Genomic DNA, 27,881 nt, shown 5'->3' on the forward strand with positions numbered 1-27,881 from the left:
TCTCGCTTCGAATCGGCGTTCTCGATACTATCTTCCGAAAAAGCGGTAAGAATTCTGCTTTTATCTCAAATAACGACTAAATACTAATTGATTCCGTGGGGATTACGTTATCATGCATGACCTACTTGCTCATCTGATGTTCAAGGATGATACAACGGTTGATTTATATCAAAAAATATGTTCTCTGTCGAAAATTGATTTGATTTGTTATCTTTAGACAGTGAGTGAGTAGGTGTGCCCATTTATTACCAATGTAAACAAATAGGTGTTATCTGTTTAAATGAGTCTGTACATGTACTAATGCACATCATGGCTATTTGTACTTATCCTCTACCCAAAGAGACATTCTAATGTTTTTGTGTTAAAATGGCTTTGGGGGCTAGAAATGATATTTCCTCATTTGATTAGGCTAATGTATGTATGACATGTGTTTGCTTAGCTGACTGGCTGGCATCCTAAAAACCTCTATCACTCATTGGGTTGCCTTATCCGATATCACATCTGCTGGAAGAGAACGTTAACTTGTCATCTACCTACCTACCTGGATTACCTTATTTTGAGTCAAATCGGCCTTTGGGAAAGTTATCATCCATTAAAAAAAATAGCAGGCCAGCAAACAGAAAAGGATATTAGGCAAAGATTTCTTATTGCATTCTCTTGCAGTAAAATATAATATGATCATAAAAACAAAATATTATTTTTTAATTTACCTGTTTAATTTGTGATCAAACTCAAACTGATAACGCTGAAGATTTATTAAATTAGTTTTTGTTTTAAAACCCATTGACCAGGATGTGATATATTAAAGTGTTATAAGCTTATGTAATTGATATCAGTTTTTGTTCTCTTACAGGTATTTACAGTGACTAACAATATGTAGGTCTAAAACCAGATAGTCAAGAGTATTAATCACGTAGAATAGTGTCCCTTAAAGACAGCATTCCAAAATGGCGTTGAAGCCAAAATTAAAAGCGAAAGTTGATGAACTGTTTTTGTGTTGGATCAGTGATCCCATAATTCAACAGTCATTAGAAGAAAATCTTCGTCAAATCGTAGCCAGTGAAGTCATAACGCAGCCATTACAGTCACCTAGGTTACGACCGGAATCTCCTCCTCATATTCCGTCCTCACATAAACTAGCTAGTCCTCGTAGTCACAGACGATCCAGTAAAAATCATGTGAGTCGTAACCTCAATGCACAGGTTGGTCTTTTTTAATAGTTGTAGTTTCTCTTCCAATTAATCTTTTATAACTGATACTTTGTTTAGAAACCTAACAAAGTTAGCACAGGATTGATTTTACATTTTGGTGATCAGTTATAAATGATAATACCAGCAATTCATTTTATGAAGTCAAATTATTAACAGAGTGAGCTCTCTAAGAGCATGATATTGACTATAGATTGGCATTGTGCAGTCTATTCAGTTTATTCCTCAGAATCAAAGTAATATATAGACTGAAATAGTATACTAGTAAGCTGTAAAAAATACCTCAAATATAATTTGATTTTAATAAACTTAAAGGGAAATAACTTGTTTAAATTAAAATTTGATTTAGACAACAGTTAAATTGTCTAACCAATCTGCTTATGATATTTACATTACAAGTAATCACGTTAGTTGAATTTTACAAAATGAAAAGTCCTCTATGATTGCGTGATAAAGCTGCTCAGTTCAACACAGTTTTTTTCCATTTTTTGTTCTGTATGTTATTTTAGATTTTAAAACAGAATGGAAGTGGTGATCCTTACAGCTATAATAATAATGGTATAGAGGTGACAGAGCTAAAACAGAAAAAAGTGAGTTATTTCATTTATTCATTTATTCACCTAATCCCTTCATTCATATCTTTTGATAAAGGTTCATTTTTTTATTTTTTCATTTTGATAATCATTTCATCATAATCCAATTTTTTATTTATATACAAATCAAGCTTTAAATAGTTCATTCATTAACTTTGATATATTTCATTCAATTTATTCATTCTGTTCATTCATTCCTTCATCTAATCTTTTCATTCATTCCTTTACTCTGATGATCATTTATCTTTTGTTAATCATTTATTTATTCATCAATTCCATTCACCGAATCATACATTCAACAATAATCAGAAAAATTTTAACACATATTTTTTACTACTCAGTTCTTTCATAAAATTGCACTTAAAGTGAAATCACTGTGGAGTAGATCAATCGAATCAGTTTTTGATTTAAAAATCAAATGGGTCACAATAATATTTTATGTTTCACATGATGAAGTGGTCAGTTAATCACACAATCAAATTGTATCATTTAAAATCTTCTGTGTTACAAGTAAAGTGCCTAATGATGTCGAGGTATTAGATGTTAGAGATTGTAATATCTTGACATTGTGAAGATGATTTACAGGTAGTGGAGGTTATTAAAATGTTTATTATTCTAATGCCAAGATTCTTACTACTAAATCTTACTGTTATTATTATACTTTAAATACCAGCAGGTTCATAGCAAATAACAATCTATACACTACCTGGTATTAACAGGACTGCTGATGTGGCTATATTTGTCAGTTTTGCCTGACTAGAGCTCGAGACTTGACTCCACAGTATTTGACAGTTTTGTCAGAGATAACTAGCTGGCGTACTATCCAATCAAATTGCTGCATTCTGTGATAGTTGTACAAGAAAGATTGCTATTGCAGTCAAGGTATAAGATCAAGTTCATAACTGACAACACAGCATCATCCAATTTGAACCAATCCAACTACCGACTACTATGACTACCAACAACTACCTAGTTTGCAATATCAGCATCCGCTGGAAGCGAACATTAACTTGTCATCTACCTATTTACCAACTTGACATTGTGATTATGATAGCCATGAACTGCTGTGATCCAATTGCTTCAGTTATCAGATAAAACTTTTGCCTTGAAGCCAACAGCCTTGATTTTTAGCAGAGTAGTTATTCATAGTCCCTTACTATCAGTAAACAAGTAGACTATGATGTATCTATAGAGAGATGATGCCAGATACTAATTTACCTCTCAGATTACCAGGATGAAAGGTATTAGTTAGATAACAATAGGCTAGATGCCAACTGGTCAGATATTACCCTGATACTGTAATACCTCATAGTTTATAATATTATTATATACTCATCAGGGTGGTACAAGACATATTGGTACTGATACTGTAAAACCTCTTGATCTGTATTATACTCATCAGGGTGGGACAAGACATATTGGTACTGATACAGTAAAACCTCTTGATCTGTATTATACTCATCAGGGTGGTACAAGACATATTGGTACTGATACTGTAAAACCTCTTGATCTGTATTATACTCATCAGGGTGGGACAAGACATGTTGGTACTGATACTGTAAAACCTCTTGATCTGTATTATACTCATCAGGGTGGTACAAGACATAATGGTACTGATACTGTAAAACCTCTTGATCTGTATTATACTCATCAGGGTGGTACAAGACATATTGGTACTGATACTGTAAAACCTCTTGATCTGTATTATACTCATCAGGGTGGTACAAGACATATTGGTACCTGTACTGTAAAACCTCTTGATCTGTTTTATACTCATCAGGGTGGTACAAGACATATTGGTACTGATACTGTAAAACCTCTTGATCTGTTTTATACTCATCAGGGTGGGACAAGACATGTTGGTACTGATACTGTAAAACCTCTTGATCTGTATTATACTAATCAGGGTGGTACAAGACAGTCAACAACTAGCCCACTACAGGTCTTGTAGTTAGGGACTCAACATGTTACTCTGAATGTTTAATATATTGGTACCTGTACTGTAAAACCTTATGAATTGTATTAAACTCATCCGTATCCACCAAGGTGGTACAATCGAACCCTTGATAACGTCAACACAGCTTTCAGTTAGAGGATTGGCATTCAAAAATCAGATATCACTGTGATCTAATGTAATGGAACTATGATACCTTAAGGTGCCATCACACCATAGCAATTACCAGTAGTGTATGGCTGCTGATGATGAATTCTCTATCACATTCAAAAGCAAACTTAAACATTAATATCCCTTCAAAGAAATTTGTAATACCAGTAGTTAATTCTAGAAAACACGAGAGGTTTGTGTATCAATTTTCTATCAGTGCCAAAATGGTCTGTTTCAGTTTTCTGATATTATCTAATGTATCACTTCACATGTTTTCTTCAATTCTTGATTATGACTGAAATAACTCACTTTAAGATGATTGCCAAGTCTAGTTGTGTAGATTTGAACTCAATGCTGGATGAATCCGTTTTTAATAAAAAAAATTTGTGTTACTTTTCTATTTGACATCTACTTAAATGTCTTATGATGACCAAATTTTTTTGTTGCTATCATAAAGCACTTGTTGTTGATGACTTGCAATTAGTTTCATTTTCTATTTTACTGCTCCCATTTCTAATGGCTTACAAAATTTCTGTTTTTCAAAATTCTTTACAACTTTAATTTGTGGTAAAAATACAACATAATTTATGTAAGACTACTTGAGATATTCTGAAAAAGAGTAAAAGTAAAGCTAACTATTTTGAGCGAAGATTTTATTAGTTAGTACTTACAATATACGATAGTTTAAAAAACCATTAGGCTTACAAATAGTTGTAATCCAATAAGTGTTTTATTTTGGCAGAATTTTGAAAGATTGTATTTAGTAATTTATAAATAGCTTGGCCTATGGCCATTGTTATAAATTGAAGGTGAAGTTAAAGATTTGAGTAATTCTGTAGAAAGCTGTAGTAATTAGATACAGAATAACATATGTTTTATATTTTGATATTCAATTTACCAGTCATGTGTGATTGTAGAATCTATATTTATAGTCATTCAATCCTCCAATTTTCTCTTTAGTATTTACTTAAAACTCTTTAGCAGACAGATTAGGATTCAGGTAACTATGTTTTCAGTTATGGCTATAAGTTAGTAAATTAACCCTTTGAACACTGAGTATAAATGAAATAAAACATCATATACCCTGAACTCCAAGTTATATTTCTTATATGATGTTTGTGTGACGTAACTTGGTAACAGATGCTTTAATTACCATCCACTCTGTCCACTAGGATTGAAAGAGTTAAACCTGCTAGTAATTAAGTATACAATCTAGTAAAATGTTCAGAATTATAATCCTATTTCAGGTCATTCCATGGCATAATTTAAATAAATATAAACTATTCATCTGTATTGTGTTATAGATAATTTGATCCCAATTTTATAGTACATTTATATTATCCATCTGAAGTTTAGAAAAAGAAATAAATATCTAGATACGATAAGTTCAGAAACCTTTATTGAATCCCTACTTAATCTGTATCTTTGAGTGAAGTTTTGTTCTAAATTGACCTAGATATCAGTTGCATATCTTGATTAAAATTAAGTGATATTTTGTAAAAAGTTATTGAAATAATAAGTATTTATAATACTAGAATCACTTTTTGAATAAGAAATTTAAAATGGAGAAACTTGGTAAACTTACACTATTAGTGCTAAAACAATTTAACTTATTAAAACAGCTCATATTTTAGAAAATATCAATTTAAAAATAATAAGTTATGTACCAGTACAAGAAATCCCAGTTGAAATAAGAAATTTAACTGTAAGGAAAGGATGATATATGGTGTAAAAACTGTAAGTGTAAGGAAGTCTGTTATTCTATTTATAACTGGTAGTAGAATATGATTCAGACTAGAGCAGTAGACCTAGAGAGAGAGAGGTAGAGTGTGGTGGACCCACTAGAAACTATAGTTAATATAAACCAGTAGGTATAACTTAGTCAGTATATATATATATATAACTAGTCATATCTCAACCTCCAACAAGTTATTTAGGAATATGTGTACGAGTAAGTTAATAATACTGTTTTTCTTACCGTTTTAAAGACATTCAGTTTGGAATATGTGATTATGAGGAAAGATATTAACATCTTCCTGCAATACTGGCTGTGTCAGTGTGTCTAATTAGATGATATTTGTGATCTATATCATGGTTTATTTGAAATTAGGTAAGGAATTGTCTGAGAGTTTTACCGTTCTTTGAGAGTTTTTCTAAATGAAAGGTGTTTTCGAAAGTCTTTTAGTTTGGAATATGTGATTATGAGGAAAGGAATTAACATCTTCTATACTTTGTGTTACTTAATTGAAGATATTTATCTGTATAGCATGATTTCTCAAGGTTATTTGGTTTTTACATGGATTAGGTAAAGAATTGTCCCGACTGGTAGACTACAATTCTGTGAGAGTTTTTCTAAATGGAAGGTGAAGATGTTTTTTTGGAAAGTCAGTTGGTTCTTAGATTGATTATTAGGAAAGGAATCAACATTTTCTAAACAATGTGTCTTTATAAATATTTGTATGATTATCATGTTTTATTTGAAAGTCATTTTGGATGGATTATTGGGTAAGAAATAATACTAGAGTTGCACCATTGTGTGAGAAATTTTCTAAATGAAGGATGTTTGGAAGCTGATGATTTTTTTTTGGAAAGTAATTTAATTAATAGTAATTTGCAGTTATAAAGTAGTGAAGGAATTGTGCTACGATTGATATATTATGATATCATTATGCCATGATTTTCTACACATTGTTCAGAAAGGTTTAGTTTTTTGAGGATATATAATCTATTAACTTATTTTAAAAGACATTTGGTTTTTAGATGGAGTGTTAGGTAAAGAATAATGTTAGAAGTTAGAACTGTCTCCCATGCTGTGTGAATTATTCGCAATATATTGCTAATAAAACGAAATATATAAGTTATATTACAAAATAGTTCCTAATATTTAAAAATGATCAAACAGAATGCAATTAGAAATCTTTTTACTTTGGATCAGTTTTTGTACAATATGATTATTTTTAGTTACAAAGTTTTTTTAAAATCTATCTTGAAACTGATTTTTTGAATAATAATCTATTCAGATGAGAACCTTAAGGGAATGTAAAGAGATTTTCTCAAATCAATTTTCAATGTCTTTCTTTACTATCCCTTAAAAAAATATATGATCAAATAGATATATAGATAGCTGTATGAGTCATATATAAAAACATATGAGCTGTACTAGAATACAAGAAACTTTGTTATTTGAAGTTCTAATTAGTGGTGGTTTATCTCATTATTTTAGTTTCTTTCGAGCACTTGTTGATCACACTAATTACTAATTAAGGAATTAGATTTTAAATCATTCCTCATCCCTGCTACACACTTGTAACACTAAATGAATAATAGGTGATGAATATTTTTCTGCTTGAACATTGGTGTCTTTGTCAATGATGCCGAGGTCTGAGGAAGGTTAAATGTCTATATTTGCAGATTTTTTCAAGGTGTAGCAGTTTTTTACAGCCAAGTTTAACAACTGTAGATGCATTGACAGTTAAAGGTTATTGATATTCCTGGAATTATTCCCCTTATTGCACACTGATTTCTTTGTCAATTTCTAGAGCCGCATAAAGAGCTGAAAAGTTAGTAAGTTCTGATAAACTATTGAGTTATTGTGATATAAATGAGTTGCTGTTACTTAAACCCTTCAAGATTCTTAAGTTACTAGCTTACTGAGTTACTGGAATTTGAAACAATTTACACCCTCTAGGTTGGCTGAGGTAATAAATTCTGTCAAGTTCTGAGAGCCTACTGAGTAAAGTAGATATAAAACAGTTTAGAGACTGAATAAGTCAGCATACCTGACAACATGTGGTTTGATTTCTATCTGGTATTACTTTCTCACAGACAATCTATTTATCTACTATTTCTGACAATTCACACATAGTTTACCTTGAAACAATTTCTGTCTGTAGGAAGGTATGGTCATATGATTATATTTGTTGCCTTTGGTCTGAATTTTAATGAAAACATTTACATGAGTTCTTTTTTTGCTGCAGTTTGGGCTTATTTAGATGAGCAATGCCATGTAGGAACCTGTAGCACACTAGTCCTCGGTTTGTCACCTCAAAACAAAAAGAGGCTTTTTCCATGTTAACCCCTTAGATCTGTATCACTGGTAGGAGATGCTGGGGCTGAAAAATATCTGTCTTGACCTATGCAGGAATCAAACTTAGACCTTTACATTACCAACAAGAGACTTATCTATCATTAACTTAAAATATTGGGAAACCTGTATATAAAAGTAGTAGGTATGAGATTAAGTCAGGTAGAAATATGTTATTAACTAAAACCATGTGAGAAGATCATCATTATCTACTGAGTTGTTCAGTTTTTACACTTTCTTATCTTACTAAGGTTTACAGATATAGTCTACATGCTTTCTTCTATATCTATTCAGCATGTCATGTTGTTGTTTGAACTTATTTCTGAACAGTCGAAAAACTTCATTTGAAAAGGGATTCAGGCTGAAATTACTCTTGTAAGTCTTTTATGGGAATTATGATAGATGATATTATGATGTACAACTCCACAAAATTACATTGAATGCTACATTTCAACAATTTACATTGTCATCATCAGGTGAATAAAAGGGAGAAAAAAATTTAATTTTCATAATATTGAGTTGAGTTATTTAACACTTTATATTAGTCACTAGCCAGAATACCAATCATTCTAACAATGTTTATAAAAAGAATTAAGGGTGAGCCAGTAAAAAAGGTTAAATTATGTTAGATAAATATTAGTATTAATTGAACACCACTGTCTACTGTTTCATAACACAGCATTTTTTACATACCACCTTTTTACATTCTCTATATTAATAGGATACTACCTCTTAGAATTGACATTAAATTTTAAGTCTCAAACTTGGTTAACAAGTGTATATATTCATCAGTTAGATTTACCAGGTGTCATGACTAAAGAATAGAATCTCTATATAAGACAATATATCTATAAAACTAAATAATTTAAAACTAAAAGCTTTTAAGCATATTTCAAAATTACTCAGTTTAATGAATTATTACTTAATTTTATCGATTCATTGGATTATAGAGGGATTCTGTCGTATACAATTGACACCAGTTCAATGATGAACGAAGAAATATTTTGGTCTTCAAAATCAGCTCGTTTCCTTCAGACAGAAATTATGATTTTAACCCTTATCCAAGTGTCCAATAACATCAGGGTTTTTGTTGATATTCGGAAGTCAATTTTTGTTTTTTTCTATTAGTGTAGTAGAAGAAATAATTATTTTGATTTATGAACTGGATATTAGTAATCTTTGCACATTCCTTCCTAGAGAGTCCACATAGCTAATGATAGTAAAATTGTATTTTAGCAATTCTGTAAGTGACTGAGGGCTATCAAACTCTTTAAAATTTAATCAAGGTAAAAAATCTCAAAGAATAGAAATAAATAAATCAGATGTTTATTTTTTGTTTGAAATAATTTGGTGAATCATAATGAATAAAACAAGATATGGAGATTTGGAGATAGGAAAGAATTCAAGTTTAACATAGAAACCTACAGCCTGCAGCTCAAAATATTTCATCATAGTTAAAATTATACAAATATTTTACATGGTCATTTATATAAATAATAGTGACAAGGACTTAGGAACTGAATTTTTTGACCACATTTTGAATGTTTCTTTACAATAACGAATTTTCAGAAGAGATTGTATTAAGTTATAGTTTATTTTTTTCTAGGATTATGTAGTGTTTGTACAGAAGTATTTTGATTAATCATCCATATCTGAATATGTGAGGAAGTTAAATTTTTTGTCAGTAATGTGTTTATGTGTGTTAAAAGTTATTATGTTTTGTCAAGCGGTAAAAATAAAGACTATGAAGTGTCAAGGTATAAGATGAGTAATGGAAACATTTATTGTGTTGGTCAAAAGAAAGTATTTTAGTTTGATTCTTTTTGATGAAAGAAGATTTTCATTACCAATTCTGTGCTGGAGTTATCAAGATTTACATTATATTAATAGATATATAAATGATAGGCTTATGCATTTTCCAAAAGTCTGAAACTTGCAGTGTTTCTCTGGAGAATTTATTCAAGAGTAAAAGGTTTCTTGTGTAATGTTGTATATTGTTTATAAACTGGATTAATTAAAGATGATTTTATTAATTGTAGAAAAAATGGACAACATTTATATCTATTCAGTACTTTTCAAAAACTATGAGTTCTTGATAGTTTTAGACGTTTTAAATAAAAACTGGTGAAAGATATACATTGCCAACAGTGCCTTAATCATTTATATTAACTGTCATACTTGTGATCTATAAGTGCCTTTTTAATTGGAATATGATATCAAGTGCCTAAGAAACTATCTCTATTACAAGACAATTGGATCTAAGTTTGTGATAAATGCCAATGTACCAAATACATTTCAAGTGCTCCTGAAACAAGTGCCACTAGATCTAATTTTGTGCCATTTTTCCTGATTATATTTCAAGAGCCCCTGAAACAAGTGCCAGTGGATCTAAATTCGTAATAAATGTGCCTTATAATATTTCAAGAGTCCTGAAACAAGTGCCATTGGTCTAATTTGTAAAGTTCCAATGTACCTAATAATATTTCAAGTTCATCTTAAACAAGTTCCATTGGATGTAAATTTGTAATAAATGAGCCAAATAATATTGTAAGTGCCTCTGGATGTAAATCAGTAACTTAGTGCCTGATATTTTGTTGTTATGTTATCTCAGTCAAGGAGACCTTATCTCTATGTTAAATTTGGATATCTGTTTAGATATATCTAGAGCTGTATTTATAGTACATGTTAAAGAGAGAGTATGACAGTAGGGAAAATGCAGACGAAGCATGCATGTTGTAAGTATGTACATTCACGTATCACAGTGTACTATACATGTAAGGTAGATATACGATGGAAACGAGCCATTCATAGTTGTGTTCTCTGTGATTCTATGGCATTTAAAAAATTAGGAACGACTTGCAATGCTGTCCATTATGGATTCTGTTCCGAAGTCTCCATGCCAATTCCAAATTTTGGAATCGGAAAACGAAAGATTCAGATCAGGAAACCCAATGTTCCAGTGGATATTCCAATCCATCCTGCTAAACCCAAGGCTGTCACTCAGATCCCTGTGACCCATGTTAAACCATTATCACCAACTCTAGTACCAGGGATTCCTCTTCATCCTGGCTCACAAGTACTGCAACCAACAGCGCCGGTCCAGCCAGTCAATCCGATTCGAATTTCAGTGTCATCAGGGAAACCAAAATCACAAACTGTTATTTCTGTGTCTTCTTCTAAACCTTCGTCGCCAACCTTGATTACTGTATCGCCTAATAAACCCTTGATACCTGCCTTTCCTCTGAATTTATCCGTAGACAATAAAACTCAGGAAGTTCGTATCTATCAACAAACACCTGCCAAAATTGTGCCAAATTTTCCAGATCAACAACATCCAGGACTTCAGCGAAATATTCATAATAATTTTCAGGTAAAACCAGAAATAAAAAGTGTTTATCCAAATAATGTTCAAAAAACTGTTCAAAACGTCAGTGTCAAAGATTATACCAATGTCCCCACATCTAAAACATTTCAAAATGTGCCAAAACAACCTCAGGGAAATACTGGTAAAGATTACGCGTCTCAAATGTCATCAATGGTTTATCCAAATTCACCGACTAAAGTGTCACCAGACTATCCCAATGTGTCGTCACCAAAACAGTTTTACCCTAATGCACCCTCTGTTGTGTATCAGGTGAGTCCCCAATCAACAGGCCCTGTCACCATTGTGAAATCCAGCTCACCGACTATGGTGACAGTCTCGTCTCAAAAACCTATATCACCGATAATTACTTACTCACCAAAATCACCAACTAGTGTACCAGTGTCACCGACATCACCAAAATCACCACCAGTATTATTGCCGATTCAAGCATTAGATGAAGTGGATACGTCACCGCCTTTTCCAGTTGACCCTGACCTTGATATTACTGAGGTAAGGTGTGATGCATGCTGGGAATGATTGACTAACCTTTGACCTATATTTCCAAACTTTAAGATGTTGACGAACAAAATGCATGCAGCTGTTAAAATCTTGAGATCCAAGTTCTTATTAGTCATAATTCAATCTAATTAAATATTTCCAAGTCTGTAACATCTATCACTGTTTGGAGGTATACATTTTCAACGAAAGATAAATTAAATAAGGATGAGACATCTGAGAGGGTAGTAATGTAGTTACTTCTTGTGTTTCCTTAAAGCTGTTGAACACTTAATCTTGAAAACTAGCTGAAATTAAACTCTTCAGCTGATGTTAGCATTAGCATCAATATCAATTAATATGATATAATGAACCCGGCCAAAAATCTCTTAAAAAAGTTTTAATATATTTAACATTCGATTTAAATTAGAAAAAGTGTTGATTTTAACACCCTGGACCAATTAGTTAATGAGATTGACCTTTTACCTGAAAGGTTAGAGGTCAGATATAAAGGTCAGAGGTTAGAATAGGACTAGGTCAAAGAGTAAATTACAAGATAAACACTACAAGTGTTTGTAGATGTTTATTTTAGATATCAAAGGAAATAATTGTAACCATATTTGTATTAGTGAGACCAAGGTGGTCATTTTTGACATTTAAAAATCATTATCAAAACGGGGTTTACTTGATTTTTATCTGAAATATTTACATACAGGACCAATATTTTAGTGAGACTTTTCTTGACCTCTGTTTTAGGAACTTTAATCATAAAAAAGTATTCTAAAACAATGTCCTTTGACACTCATAATTAGTTCAACTGGGCATAGGTATGTATAGATTATACCTTCATGTTCTTTCCCGTCTTCATTAGCCCACATGGTGCAGAAAAGTAGGACGTAAAACTCCATTCATTCATTCATTCATTCATATTCTTTCAAATCAACCTCCAATGCCAGTGATACAGGTCCGAGGGACATGATAAGGACTTCATCTAGTCAGAAACTAAAGGCTGTGCACATATATCTATCCACAGTTGGAAATTGTAAAAAGAGTAGGCTCAATCTGGCAAAATTTTGTTGTTGAAAATATATTCATAAGATGTTGACCATCTGGTAGATCTAACTCTAGATCATACTGTCAGTATGATGTATTAAATAATGATAGATAACATAGGCTAGTAGTAGCTGATAATATCACTTCTTCTTGATTTATATTATAACCTTGTCAAGTTTAATATCATAAAACTTACTTTATTATCTTACTTTATCATTCATTCATTTATTTATTCATTTTTTTCATTCATTTGGTCATTCATTTCTTCAAACTCATATAGTCTATTCATTCATTTATTTATTCATTTTTTCATTCATGTGGTCAGTCATTTCTTTAAAATCATAGAGTCTATTCATTCATACTCATTCATTCAGCTATTCATTCATTTATTCATTTTTTTCATTCATTTGACCTGTTATTTTTTCAATTTCATAGTATATTCATTCATTCATTTATTCAGTTATTCATTTTTCATTGATTCATAAAATCCGTTCAATTATTCAATTATTGTTTTGATCACCCAGTCCTCATTTCATTGACTAATGTTTCGTTGTCAACAGCAGCTTGGAGAATAGTGGTTAGTTAGCTGCATTAGTTTCTTAGTTAGTTTTCAATGTACAGATGACCAGCTGTTTACATTGCAAGTTGAGTGGCACTCGCTGGTGGTTGTCCACCATTCAATTAGCATGGCTGTCAAGCAATAAGAACGCACACAGGAAAAGATTATTAGTCATGGTTATTTTGTTACCTCGTTTGATTAAGAGGAAATACACTCTGCTTTGAATCATTCATTGATCATTTTGAAAGAAAACTGCAAATTTATTCAGTAGTTTTAATATAAAGAAACTATATTAACTCATTCAGAGTACGATGTATAATCTAAGAAAATGAAGTTGATTCATTCATTTGTTCTGGTACGGCTGTTCTAAACACCCGATAACACTTTTTGTTATGAAATACTCATTTATCATTGATATACTTCCCCATATGAAAAGTTCATTATCTGTTGCATTGCCAATATATTGACAAACTGTTATTTTCACTTCTATTCATTAGTACTTTGGTTATTTATAGCTGTTGATTAACCTATTTTTTACTCATTTAAAGGAATACTACCTTAATGGACAACATAAAATTTCAATTTTCAAACTTGATATATTTTCAGTTGACTTGTCTGGTGTCATAACTATAGAATAGAATCCCTAAATTATTCATATAACTTAATTATTTTTATGATAATTACTAAGTTTTATGGATTTATCAGATTTTAGAGGGATTCTGTTGTAAATTTTTTTTGACACTGGTTAGGTCTAATCCAATATATGCTCATGTTGTCCCAAGTTTGAAAATCTAAATTTTATGTTCCATTTTAAGAGATAGTATTCCTTTAATATTGGTGTTTGTATGAAGAATTCAGAAGATGTACTGTATCCACCTAGAGTGACCTCAGCTGACCAGTTGACAGTGTTAAAGGTCACATTCCTGACTGTAATATTGTCACCAACTCTTACTAATATTATCACTCTGTCTTATCTCTGAATATCTTAAATCATACAGCTTGTAGAGAAAGAAAGTTGTGTCATGGTCACCCTCCTTGTATTTTCTTTTTAGATGTCTGTTATTATCTACTAATTTATATATTTATATTCTTTTGGTCTATACTAATTAAGCTGTTATAATGGTCTGAACCGCAAAATGAAACCCAATCCTCAACAACATTTTTGGGAAAAATTGGTAGCAGGGAATGAATTTTTCACTTGAGGAAGTAGCACTTCCGAAGTATATCAATCATAAGTGAGAAAGTACTTCATAATGAAAAGTGGTATCAGGTGTTTAGAAGAGTAAGTATACCCGAACTAACTCATGGGAAACAAAAGAGTTTTTACCAAGGAAGGAACCATTTTTAAATTTGTTTGAATTCCAAGTCATGTTTCTTGAAATAAGTTATAAGAATAACAGATTGGTAGGATGATATAAGTATAGAAATAGAAATATTAAAATAGAACCTAAAAAAAACATGTTGTTACTCAGAGTTTCATGCTATGTGATCTTCAGACAAATGACCTATTTCAACCTGGACAAGTAGAACTTATTCTCATATTTTTAGTCTGGGTCCCTACTGAAGTTGGGCAAGTAGAACTTATTCTCATATTTTTAGCCTAGGTCCCTACTGAAGTTGGACAAGTAGGACTTATTCTCGTATTTTTAGCCTAGGTCCCTACTGAAGTTGGACAAGTAGGACTTATTCGCGTATTTTTAGCCTGGGTTCCTACTGAAGTTGGACAAGTAGAACTTATTCTCATATTTTTAGCCTGGGTCCCTACTGAAGTTGGACAAGTAGAACTTATTCTCATATTTTTAGCCTAGGTCCCTACTGAAGTTGGACAAGTAGAACTTATTCTCGTATTTTTAGCCTGGGTTCCTACTGAAGTTGGACAAGTAGGACTTATTCTCATGTCTATACTTGAAGACGAGTTCAGAAGGTTTGTTTAAATAGAAGTAATATAGGTTTGGTTATGTTCATAATAGGATATAGGATGTAATGTAATGGTATAATTGAATACTACCGGTGTATAATTCTATTTTAAATGTCATAATACTACATTTGGTAATATTTTGGAAAGCTGTTCATAATATGAATAATCTATAATAACAGTATCTATTCCTGGTCCAGTTGCCAGTGCAATTTATATCGGCCCTCATTTTGCTCTGCGGACCTGGCCTGGTATGCTTAACCATTGTGGGTACACAGTGGGTAGAATGGTCCATCAACATTTATTATAATTAAACGTGCCATAGAAGGTCTAGATTTGGCTTCTCTGACTGAATTTAATAGATTTAGAAGTAATAGTTAGATGCTGGTATGTATTATAGGTTGGAATGCTTGTGGAGAATTGTCCTCTAGAATATTAAATCATTGAAATTGTAGGTACATCCTGTTGATATTTAAAGCTAGTATTTAGTGTATGGGATTGTCAAGTTATTCTAAATATCTTGTTTTTATTCCAAATATTTGGTTATTGTTATACTCTTAACATTCTCATATATTCCCATCTAGTGGGTGATATGTTGTTATATTATGTGATATAGCATGATAGCAATAGGAAATATGGACATGTGATAGTGATACAGGTTCAGTGGGAAATATAGATATATTTAAATGAAATATCTAAGAAATATGGACATATCTAAATGAGATATCTTGGAAATATGGATATATTAAAATGAAATATCTAAGAAATATGGATATATTTAAATGAAATATCTAAGAAATATGGATATATCTAAATGAGATATCTTGGAAATATGGATATATCTTAATGAGATATCTTGGAAATATGGATATATCTAAATGAGATATCTAGGAAATATGGATATATTTAAATGAAATATCTAAGAAATATGGACATATCTAAATGAGATATCTTGGAAATATGGATATATTTAAATGGAATATCTTGGAAATCTGGATATATCTAAATGAAATATCTAGGAAATATGGATATATTTAAATGAAATATCTTGGAAATCTGGATATATCTAAATGAAATATCTAGGAAATATGGATATATTTAAATGAAATATCTAGGAAATATGGATATATCTAAATGAGATATCTTGGAAATATGGATATATCTAAATGAGATATCTAGGAAATATGGATATATTGAAATGAGATGTCTTGGAAATATGGATATATCTAAATGAGATATCTTGGAAATATGGATATATTGAAAATGAAATATGGACTTATTTAAATGAAATATCTTGGAAATATTGAAATGAAATATATCTAGGAAACATGGACATTAGAAGAGTTGACTGAATCTTTTGTATTAAATATTAAGGATCCTGATAATCAAATTAATCGAAATTATCAGCATGTTAAAAATAGCTTGAACAACATGAATATCCTTTTATAAGTTGAGTGTATCCTGGTGTATATTTCCTCTATTTCATCAATTTATAAACAACAGTAGGAACTTCAGGATGTTTTAAATTAAATTGATCTTACCATTGTCAATTGATGCTAATTTCAGCTGGGTGACATTATTTTCAGTTGAAATATTGGTCCTAACATTATAAACTGATCTTACTCTTTGATTTAAAACGTGTTAGTTTCAAGTTAATACACCGCATATTCAGTTCAAAAGGTGTGTAGATTATAAATTGGAAAATTTGTAACGGAAAAATTATAGTTACAAAACATTTTTGAGAGAAATGATGCTGAATTTGAGATATTGTCAACTTGTATATAATTGAGACTGTGAATGCTGTAAGACATGATGTATTGTTGGGTGTATCAGAAAATGATAAACAGTATTTCTATTTTACATAATACACCAAATATTCTTTGTTTTCATGTAAGTTTTATTCATTATCTATTCTGACATTTTACTTTTCATTCTCCCATATTCATTGCATTCATTCTTTTAGTCATTCTTTCTTCCATTCATTTTAAAAATTCATTCATTCAATTTACACCTTTATGCAATTATTCTTTTTAATATCATTATCTATTCATTTATTCATTCATTTATTCAATAATTCATTCAGTGTTCTATCATTTATTCAATTATTCACTTATTCATTATGTATTCATTCATGTATCAATTATTCATTCTGTGCACATTATATATATATTCCTATTCATTTAATAATCCATTTGATAGAAAATTTCACAGAAAATTCTGGTGTTATTCAATATTTTACTTGTTAAAAGTTCAAGTTCATTCACAAAAAAATCGTCCTTTTATTAATAACAACATTCTAACATTTTTGGATTTTTGGTGGAAAAATCACCCTTTAATTAATAGTTTTAATATATAAAAATATTCCTATATTCTATATAAGACATTTATATATATTAATATTGGTCATTTTAGTAATTTTATATTTGATATTTTGTTGTTATTTCAGAAGAATGTAGCTATGATATCGGGGAAAGATGCAGCAGATAATAAACACAATGTGTTGCAAGAGAAGGATAAGATTCAAGATAGGAAAAACCAGGAAAAAATTTTAACACAAAAAGACAATCGCCAAATTATTGTGACAAACTCTTTAAATGGGAAGGAAAATAAACAAACTGTTCGAGAGTTACCTGTCCCTCGAACACCCTCTAGTGTCAATATTCCACGGTTTTATTTCCCGACGGGTCAACCTGCAGCTAGAACGGAGACTGATACAATATTAAAACGTGTTCAACAAGAGTTCTCTAAAGTTGAAGGTGGAAAAGCTTATAAACATCACATGGCAATGATTTCTAAGGTAAATTTTATCACTATATTCTGCAACTTCTGATGTGTTTCTAGAAGACAGTCTCTTTAGTTCTGGGTTGAAAAATGATTTGAATTCTATGTTACTGCATGATAGGTTAAGACCCTAGATCGTTTTGAGAATACACAGCCAGGATGCCTCTTAAAACAATCTTAGGACAAGGAAGATAACTTCTAACACTGTTTCTAGGATATCCTAGATCGTTTCAAGAATAATATGGCCAATACCGGTATTCTAAAACTTAAACCAGGTTCCCTTTCTCTCCTGACCAAGAACTGTTAAAAAGCTGGCTATATACACTGACCATGATATTAAGTGTTTTCATGAATCCATTTTATAATATAAGTTAAATTTCCAGTTGGTATTTTTATTATATGATCTGTAAGATCACCAAATGCTGTGGAATATGTTCACTAGGGTACTTAAATCAACACCTCTCTTTCCTGTTGATATCTGATTTCATCCTAGATAAAATATAATTAACTATAAATATTTTAATGAGCTAGGCCCGTTACTTTAATTACACTGCGTGATTTATTGAAGCTGACCCATGAAAGCTTATCAAGGATGTTCTCTTTTCATTCTAAGAATTTTGTATCTGTAAAAGAAGAAAGATTTCTTATTGAAATATTATCAAGAATTTAGGTTCACCAAGATCCTTTCTACCAGCATTTCCTTCGCCAAGTCTGTTTGCTTAGATCTTTACGAAAGCAGCTGGGTCAACTGGAAGATGACTTGTTCAAGGTCATCAGACTTTCACAAGCTAACTGAGATTACAACCCACAGCCACCATTTGTTTGATGTAACCAAGCAAATTTAATGTTATTTTATAACCAATGTGCTAACCCAAGGATTAATTTTTTTATAGAATATTTTTTTAATATTAATCATTTATATTGATAAATACTAATTATATTGTATTTGTAGGCGTGTGGATTACCAGTATATTGGAAGATGTTATTATTCCGTGCTGCTGGGGGTGAGGAGACCAAATTTATCACATTTCAGCAATTTTCTACCATGTGGAAGGGGTAGGTATATTCTCAACTTGTAGAAATCATTTTGATATGAAGTACATCTTACCTCTAGCCAATAGACAGTAAGAGTTATTATAAAAGACACACTTAAAACTGCTTGTTAAAATGGCAAAAGCCACTATTCTTGTATCACGGAATGCAGCAATTCGATTGGATTGTTTGCCAGCACATACTGCCAATCAGAGCTCTCGACAGAAACGCTGCTAACATTTTATTATGGCTTTGTGTCCACAGATGTAATGCTGTTTTGTAGAAGTTCATAAAGTCAGGTTTTTTTCCCACTTGATATTTGAAACCTGAAAGAGCATCATGTTTTTATTTACCAAACAAGATTGAATAAATATTTTTTACCACATAATTTATGGAAACATCTGTTTGAAATCTTAAAATCATTCAAATACCTCTCATTTTTTACTGGTATTTTTGTGGAAAAAAGATTAATCTTGTAGTTTTTCTTTGGTTAATGTCAGTTTGAAACCCACATAGAACTTCTCATGTTACTTATTACATCTAGCCTGTTGGTTAGGTTAAAGTGATACTGTTAGGAACATAGTGCTATGCTATTTGAATAGAACATGAGTTCAGTTATCCTCATAACCTGATAACAGAACTATATTGTTATATTTAAATAGCTTAGCACTGTGTTCCTCACAGTATCAGGGAGGGAAATTATGATTTAATATAAATGCCATGTTAAACTCTTTAGTTTCGTATACACCTCAGGCCCAGAAACATAAACCACTCTGAAAAATGTTTGATAGCAAAGTCTTATTATAAGCAAGCAACCTTGTCCTAAATGTTTATAGGAGTCAGTCATATCATAATAAGAAAGACATGAAGCTTATCATAATCATAAAAAATCAGAATAAGAAAGTTTTATTCAAATGAATATTACATAATGATTGTCAAATAGGATTTTGATGATTTCAGATGTCAATAAAAATAATATTGATTTTTGTTCAATGAGAGAAAGAATTATCATTAGCTCTTGTTATTTTGAGCTTTAAGGGTTGATTCAGAACTTCTCTTTTGTATTATAGTTTGAAAATTGTAGAAAACTTCACTCCATCTAGTAAAATGGAAGAATCAACCTAACTTTGTGAACGATCTCTTTAACTTATATCTAGTTTATGAACAGAAACATGTCTAATATTTTGAAAATCATAGATGTTTTTGCTCAATGGAAGGATTTTTTACTAAGAATCAACCCAACTTTGTGAAGTATCTCTTTAACTTATGTCTAGTCTACCAACAGAAACATGTCTGTTAAGTGCAAGGTTTTTTCATTATAACTTTGTGGTTGGCTAGCTCTCTTATTAATAAAAACAGTAAGATATTTTAAACAGATGGTAGAGGATTTTAAAACTCAGTTTTTCTCAAAATAATATCATTTTCTTTTCACCATCAAATAGAAGATTATATTAATAACACATCATAATGTTCTTTATTTTCATACTTGTTGAAGTTTATCAAAATAAACAAGTACAGAACTCTCAATTCAATATACTCTTTTAAAAATTGAATATAAACTGAAATTTGTGACGTATATAAGACTAAAAGACACTGTATAACTTTCTTAATTAAAGAATCATTTCTCGTTACTTTTCCAAGACCAATAAGAAATTGGTAATAAATCAGAAAGGAATTTTAATATGGAAATAGAAAACAAACTTTGTATTCTGCATGGTGCCTAGCATACTATAACTGAAAATTGTCTTAATCAGCTAGTAAATTAAATATTTAAATGAAGTTATATCTTTAACAAGGTGTAATATATACAGGTAATTAATACAGAGGAGCAATTTCAAACAGCTCGTTAATTAAATATTTGTAACAACTTCAACACAATGATAACGTGTAAGAATTAAAGAATTAGCAATATTTTATAGATACAGGGTAGTAATTAAATGTTGTCAGTATTAGAATATGATAGAGTCAAGTTATTCTACTAGACAGATGTTGATATATAAACATGTATTATTTATTTCTCTTGGCAGGAACAAAGTTAGGTATTCTATAGAACTATCTTACTTCATATATATCTCTTAATCTCTTCTATCTACAATACATATTGTCATTTCATTACGAAAGTTTTAAAGAAATCAGTCCACAAAACTTACAAAGTTATATTTTAGCTGTCTGTATCACTTATAAGAATGAGAATCTGATGTATTTTTCATCTTCAGTTGAAAATTTATAGTTATTATAGATTATTTTCATGTTATTTTTTTTGGTCTTTCATTAATTTTTAATTTTTTTTAGTCAAAAGCAAACTTAAGACCAATGCTTTCAATTTATTAATATGTGGATTATTAAAACACTGAATCTTTTAGACTAGAAATAACTAAAGATATTAACAGATGATATATTAGACTGTGTAGGTGTATTCCACTATAAATTATGTTTATCTCCAAAAATACTTTCTTCAAGGTTGTTATTTTAGTCTGCTGTAGCCATTTGAGTTGGTTAAAAGGATATAATTGTCTATTAATATGCAATACCCAATAATAAAGTTAGATTTCAGTAATGATATTTCCTATTTGTGATGGTTATTCTCACTCTTATCAATTTTGTTGATATTTGTCTGATATTTTTTTCATCTACATTGCAATCTAACAGGTTTTCTACCACAGGCCTGTTCTAATGATATTATTCCTGACCAATGAGAGCGTGTCATGTTGGACCTGTTTTTGATGAAATAAGGAATTGTGGGATATCAGAACCTAAAGAGGCTGCCATTTTGTTCTACTTTAAGTTTCACTGTCCAACTTCTTTGTTATCGAGAAATGGGTTTTTTGATTGGCTAAGATTTAAAGAAAACAGTTAAAAACTTGAAATATGTGACTCTGTAATTATTTAATTTGTTCACAAGACAATAAAAGTTAAGATGGTAATATTTAAAGTGTGAAGGCTAAGATGAACTGAATCCAGATATTATGAAGATAGAATCACTAGATGTTATCTCACAGACAGATGGTCTATTTTAACTTGTTTTTATTACATGGTTAAATACATCACTTATAAAAACAACAAACTATGTTCAAGTTAATGTAGAAATAATGGGGTTAGGTTTTAATCTAAAGTTAAAATGTTTTGTCAAGACTTTGGTTAAGAAAATGAATATTTCTAAAGATAAGATGAAGACAGGGCGTGTCCACTACTTCTGGAACACCTGATATTATCTACAGTAACTCGTGGGTAACAGTTACTTATAAAAACAGTGACTCAAGGTCAACTATTGTCATATTATATACATTGGTAATTTTGTTGATTTTTTGTTCAAGTAAAATTTAAATATTAAATGATTTCTGAGTCTAGTTTTGGTTTGACTTAAAAAGAAGATTTCTGTCCCAGAAATTTTAACATACTTAAACTACTATCAATGCTGTTCAGAAGATGGTTTTTTTTTTGTATAAACAATATTTTATTCAATAAATGAAATGGTTTGGAAAACAGGCTTAAATATTGTAGCCTATGTATAAAATCTGATATTCCAATCCACGTTACTTTGAAACTGTGGTTGCTCTTACAGTTATTTTTACATTGCAGTTTCACAATGTCAAGCTATTATATTATGAAGTTGCATGCATTCAGCTAGCCTTCAATATGAATATATAAAAATCCAAGGTCTCTGTTTATCATCTGTTTTCTGTTGTATTTTACAGGGTTGTTAAAGAGAACCATGATACAGCATCAAGATTTGTATATTTAAGTCAGTGTCCTACTGGTGGTTTAAAACAGATGACTTCCACTAGACATTATCTAATGTATGATGACTTTAAACCATTAATACAGGTATTAGTTATATTATAGTCTACTCTCTTGATGTTACCATGTCAACAAAAACTGGTAGATTTGTGCCCAATGGGAGACATTCACAAAACACAGTTTCAGACCTTCAGGGGTTGTACAAACTAGCTTCTCATAGCTGAGATTCATGTCCTTTAACTGTGCTTAGCCAGTTGAACATCTTGAAGAATCAATCAAAGGAATATTACCTCTTAGAATGAAATTCTTGAAGGTCTCAAACAAGAGTGTATATTCATCAGTGAACTTACCTGGAGTCCTAACTATACAACTGAATCCCTCTATAATCTGATAAATCCATAAAACTTCGTAATTGGTTAAGAAGGATTCCATTGTATAGTTAAAACACCAGTTAAGTTACGCTGATAAATATAAACTGATTTTGGCCAAATTGGAGAATTTGAATTTTATATTCACTGTAAGAAGTAATTGATCTATGTATAATATTATGTATTTATATTAATTATAGGATATCATAGAAACACATCCTGGTTTAACATTTTTACTAGATGCTCCAGAATTCCATTCACGTTATGTAACTACTGTAAGTATTATTATAATATTGTACTTTTCTATCAGCATTATTAAACCTCTAGTTTAGTTATCATCCTTGGGCCAAAACAGTATAAAGCAATATTTACGTAGTAAACCCTTAGTTTTAGTGGAATTGCAAGACATCCTACTGGAAATTGAAATGGTGTGAATTGATGCTATCAGTGTCCAAAATTTTTTTTACAAACCCTTCAATTATGTCATTAGGCGGGTGAAGATAACATTATACCTAGAACAAATTGCAAGATTTACATATAGCATACAAAATTCTAAATGAGTATACCCTCCTTTAAGATAACATTTTCTGCTTTAATTTCAGGTGATATCTCGGATATTTTTTTGTGCCAATCGGTCGTGGACGGGGAAATTAACAGTTCAGGAAATACGTCGTTCAAATTTCTTACAGGTCAGTTGAGTCATTACACGTTTCTTTAAATAGTAGTCAATCTTCACATCTCCTTTCTGTCTATGCCTCTGAAAAGGAGCCTCATTACAAAACACATAGATTTGCATTCAATAGAAAAAAAGATTAACTTACAGCTCCTGTAACATTGAAATGAAATGAAAGTTTTACGTCCTACTTTTCTGCACCATGTGGGATAATGATAGTAGTATATTATATTCTAGATAGTAATTAATGTTCTATTGTATTCTAAATAGTAATTAATGTTCTATTATATTCTAGATAGTAATTAATGTTCTATTATATTCTAGATAGTAATTAATGTTCTATTATATTCTAGATAGTAATTAATGTTCTATTATATTCTAGATAGTAATTAATGTTCTATTATATTCTAGATAGTAATTAATGTTCTATTATATAGTAGATAGTAATTAATGTTCTATTATATTCTAGATAGTAATTAATGTTCTATTATATAGTAGATAGTAATTAATTTTATATTATATTCTAGATAGTAATTAATCTTCTATTATATTCTAGATAGTAATTAATGTTCTATTATATTGTACATAGTAATTAATGTTCTATTGTATTCTAGATAGTAATTAATGTTCTATTATATAGTAGATAGTAATTAATGTTCTATTACATAGTAGATAGTAATTAATGTTCTATTATATTCTAGATAGTAATTAATGTTTTCTATTATATTCTAGATAGTAATTAATGTTCTATTATATTGTAGATAGTAATTAATGTTCTATTATATTCTAGATAGTAATTAATGTTCTATTATATTCTAGATAGTAATTAATGTTCTATTATATTCTAGATAGTAATTAATGTTCTATTATATTCTAGATAGTAATTAATGTTCTATTGTATTCTAGATAGTAATTAATGTTCTATTGTATTCTAGATAGTAATTAATGTTCTATTGTATTCTAGATAGTAATTAATGTTCTATTATATAGTAGATAGTAATTAATGTTCTATTATATTCTAGATAGTAATTAATGTTCTATTATATTCTAGATAGTAATTAATGTTCTATTATATTGTAGATAGTAATTAATGTTCTATTATATTCTAGATAGTAATTAATGTTCTATTGTATTCTAGATAGTAATTAATGTTCTATTGTATTCTAGATAGTAATTAATGTTCTATTATATTCTAGATAGTAATTAATGTTCTATTGTATTGTAGATAGTAATTAATGTTCTATTATATTCTAGATAGTAATTAATGTTCTATTATATTCTAGATAGTAATTAATGTTCTATTGTATTCTAGATAGTAATTAATGTTCTATTATATTGTAGATAGTAATTAATGTTCTATTATATAGTAGATAGTAATTAATGTTCTATTATATTCTAGATAGTAATTAATGTTCTATTGTATTGTAGATAGTAATTAATGGTCTATTATATTGTAGATAGTAATTAATGTTCTATTATATTCTAGATAGTAGATATGTTAGAAAGAGAAGAAGATATCAATGAAGTAACAGATTTTTTCTCCTACCAACATTTCTATGTTATTTATTGTAAATTCTGGGAGTTAGATAGAGACCATGATTTATTTATTGATAAACGTGACCTATTCCGTCATAATGATCACGGTAAGGTTAATTCCTATCTAGTTTTACCCCATTGCACACTGTTGACATGGTAAGAGTGTATGGTTCATAGGATCATAATGAAATGATGTCCCGTCCCTTGTGCTACAGGCTGTACATGTCAAAGATCCCTGAATATTTTATAATTTTTGTCTCCATTGCAATCTAACAGGTTTTCTACCACACCCTGTTTTAATGACTTTATTATTAACAAATCAAAACATGTCATCTTGTGGAATAAGGAGACTCAAAAGCTGCCATACTGCTCTACTTTGGGTCTCACTACCCACTACTAATAAGATTGACATTAGTATGATAAAACCAGGGGAAGTCAGAGTTAAGATTTGTAGTTTATATTTACCTGTAAATATTGTTGATTTTGATTTATTTCAGCTTTATCAATGCGAGTTATAGATAGAATATTCTCAGGGGCAGTCACTAGGTATAGTATATTTATAAAGAATACTTTCTTCTCCTTTTTTCTCCTTTATTTATTTCAAATCATCTGACATGTGATCATGTGACAAGCCAGGAACTTGGGTTGTAAATGACATATTGAAATGAATTACCTGCAGAAAATGTGGAGCGTATATATGTCGGTCTGTGTGTTATATCACAAATTTAAAAAATCAAATTTTTGTTTTTCATAGAAAAAGGAAGAGTCCGATTGAAAGCCTAAAAATTAAAAAGAAGTTTATAACTTAAGGTTGAATATTTCACACTGGTGATTGTTACTGTACTGCCAAAAATTTTTACTCAAAATCAAAGCTGCCAGTGGGCATATATTACCTTTCCTGGCAAATTATCTTATTATATTTTACAGGGGTAGTACATTTGAACAAGGTAAAATGAGTTATACTGAGTTTGTGTGGTTTTTAATAGCAGAAGAAGATAAGAAACATCCTACAAGGTAAATTACTGGTGTTATAAAATATCTCTTGAAAGGGATAAAAATGTTTAGATATTTACTTCTAATATCAATAGTTTCATACTTATTGACTCTTTTCATGGTCTTTTTACATATCACCCCTGTCTCCACTTCGCCAATTTGAATAAAATGGGGAGGAATGAGAATAGATTTGGGTGAAATGAGAATAAATTTGGTTGAATTGAAAACAGATTTGGGTTAATTGCGAAAAAATTTGTGACAAAATAGAAAGGGTCGAAATAGGAAAAAAACATTTTGATATATCAACATACGTTGATATTAGATCTCTTATACCAAAGTGAAATGGAAAAGATCCTGTGTGATATTAAGCCAATGGAAACATTTCACTTACTAATAAATGCAGAAATACGAATACAAGTTTGATAGATATAGAAGGTATAATATCTATATTACTATTTCTAGTATTGAATATTGGTTCCGTTGTATGGACCTAGATGGAGATGGTATAATATCTATGTATGAGATGGAATTTTTCTACGAGGAACAGGTCCAGAAAATGGAAGCTTTAGGAATTGAAAAGTTACCATTTGAAGACTGTTTATGTCAGGTGATTAGCTTGTGTTGAGTTCTTTTGAAACTTTCAAGTGTCTGAAAAAAAACTAATAACTATCTATCTTAGTAGAAATTTAACTCCACTGTTTCAAGAGTTGCTAACATATTATCGATTTTTTGGAGCATAATAAGATCATTCTTCAATGTCCCAAATTGAATTTTTAGATGGTTAATAACTTGGGACGGTTGTATGATATTTCTACATCAAACTACTATTGATATGATATTTGATAATTATTATTATAGATGTTAGATTTAGTCAGTCCGAAGGTGAAAGATACTATAACATTACAAGATTTAAAGAACTGTAAAATGACTGATATATTCTTTGATACCTTCTTTAATTTGGATAAATTCCTGGATCATGAACAACGAGATGCCTTCGCTAATTTAAGGGTGAGAATGTATTTTGATATATTGAACTGAATAGTAATTATGTATTGCATATCTGGTATGGTATTAAATCATGTGACGACAGTGAAAGATGTAGTTTTTGGAGTTAAGACTTCTATTTATGGGATTTGATAATAAAATAGCGCTGTTTTTGGTACATTACCATGACAATGATAAAACATAATATCCTTTGTTATTTTATTCAGGATCCTGAAATGGATGGACCAGAACCGACCGACTGGGAAAGATACGCGGCTGATGAATATGAACTACTGGTTGCTGAAGAAGGAGCCAATGATCACGAACTAGAAGAAATGTAAGTAGTAGATATGTATCTTATAGACTAATCATCTAATTATTTTATTTATAAAATGATAGTG

The 27,881-nt window shown here is 30.2% G+C and overlaps 1 protein-coding gene across 1 annotated transcript; it reads left to right on the forward strand.

The window, feature by feature from the left end:
• Positions 1-947: 947 nt before the first annotated feature.
• On the forward strand, positions 948-27,821 carry LOTGIDRAFT_125808 (hypothetical protein; the record flags this gene model as incomplete). Its single annotated transcript, XM_009062494.1, has 12 exons — positions 948-1,152; positions 17,937-18,172; positions 19,109-19,212; positions 22,884-23,013; positions 23,495-23,569; positions 23,897-23,983; positions 25,454-25,610; positions 26,001-26,049; positions 26,431-26,517; positions 26,959-27,103; positions 27,355-27,504; positions 27,708-27,821. The coding sequence occupies 12 exons, from the start codon at positions 948-950 to the stop codon at positions 27,819-27,821; spliced, it is 1,539 nt and encodes a 512-aa protein (XP_009060742.1).
• Between the last annotated feature and the right edge of the window lie 60 nt (positions 27,822-27,881).

This window comes from Lottia gigantea (genome assembly GCF_000327385.1).
Source record: "Lottia gigantea unplaced genomic scaffold LOTGIsca_51, whole genome shotgun sequence".
In the NCBI taxonomy this organism is placed as follows: Eukaryota; Metazoa; Mollusca; class Gastropoda; family Lottiidae; genus Lottia; species Lottia gigantea.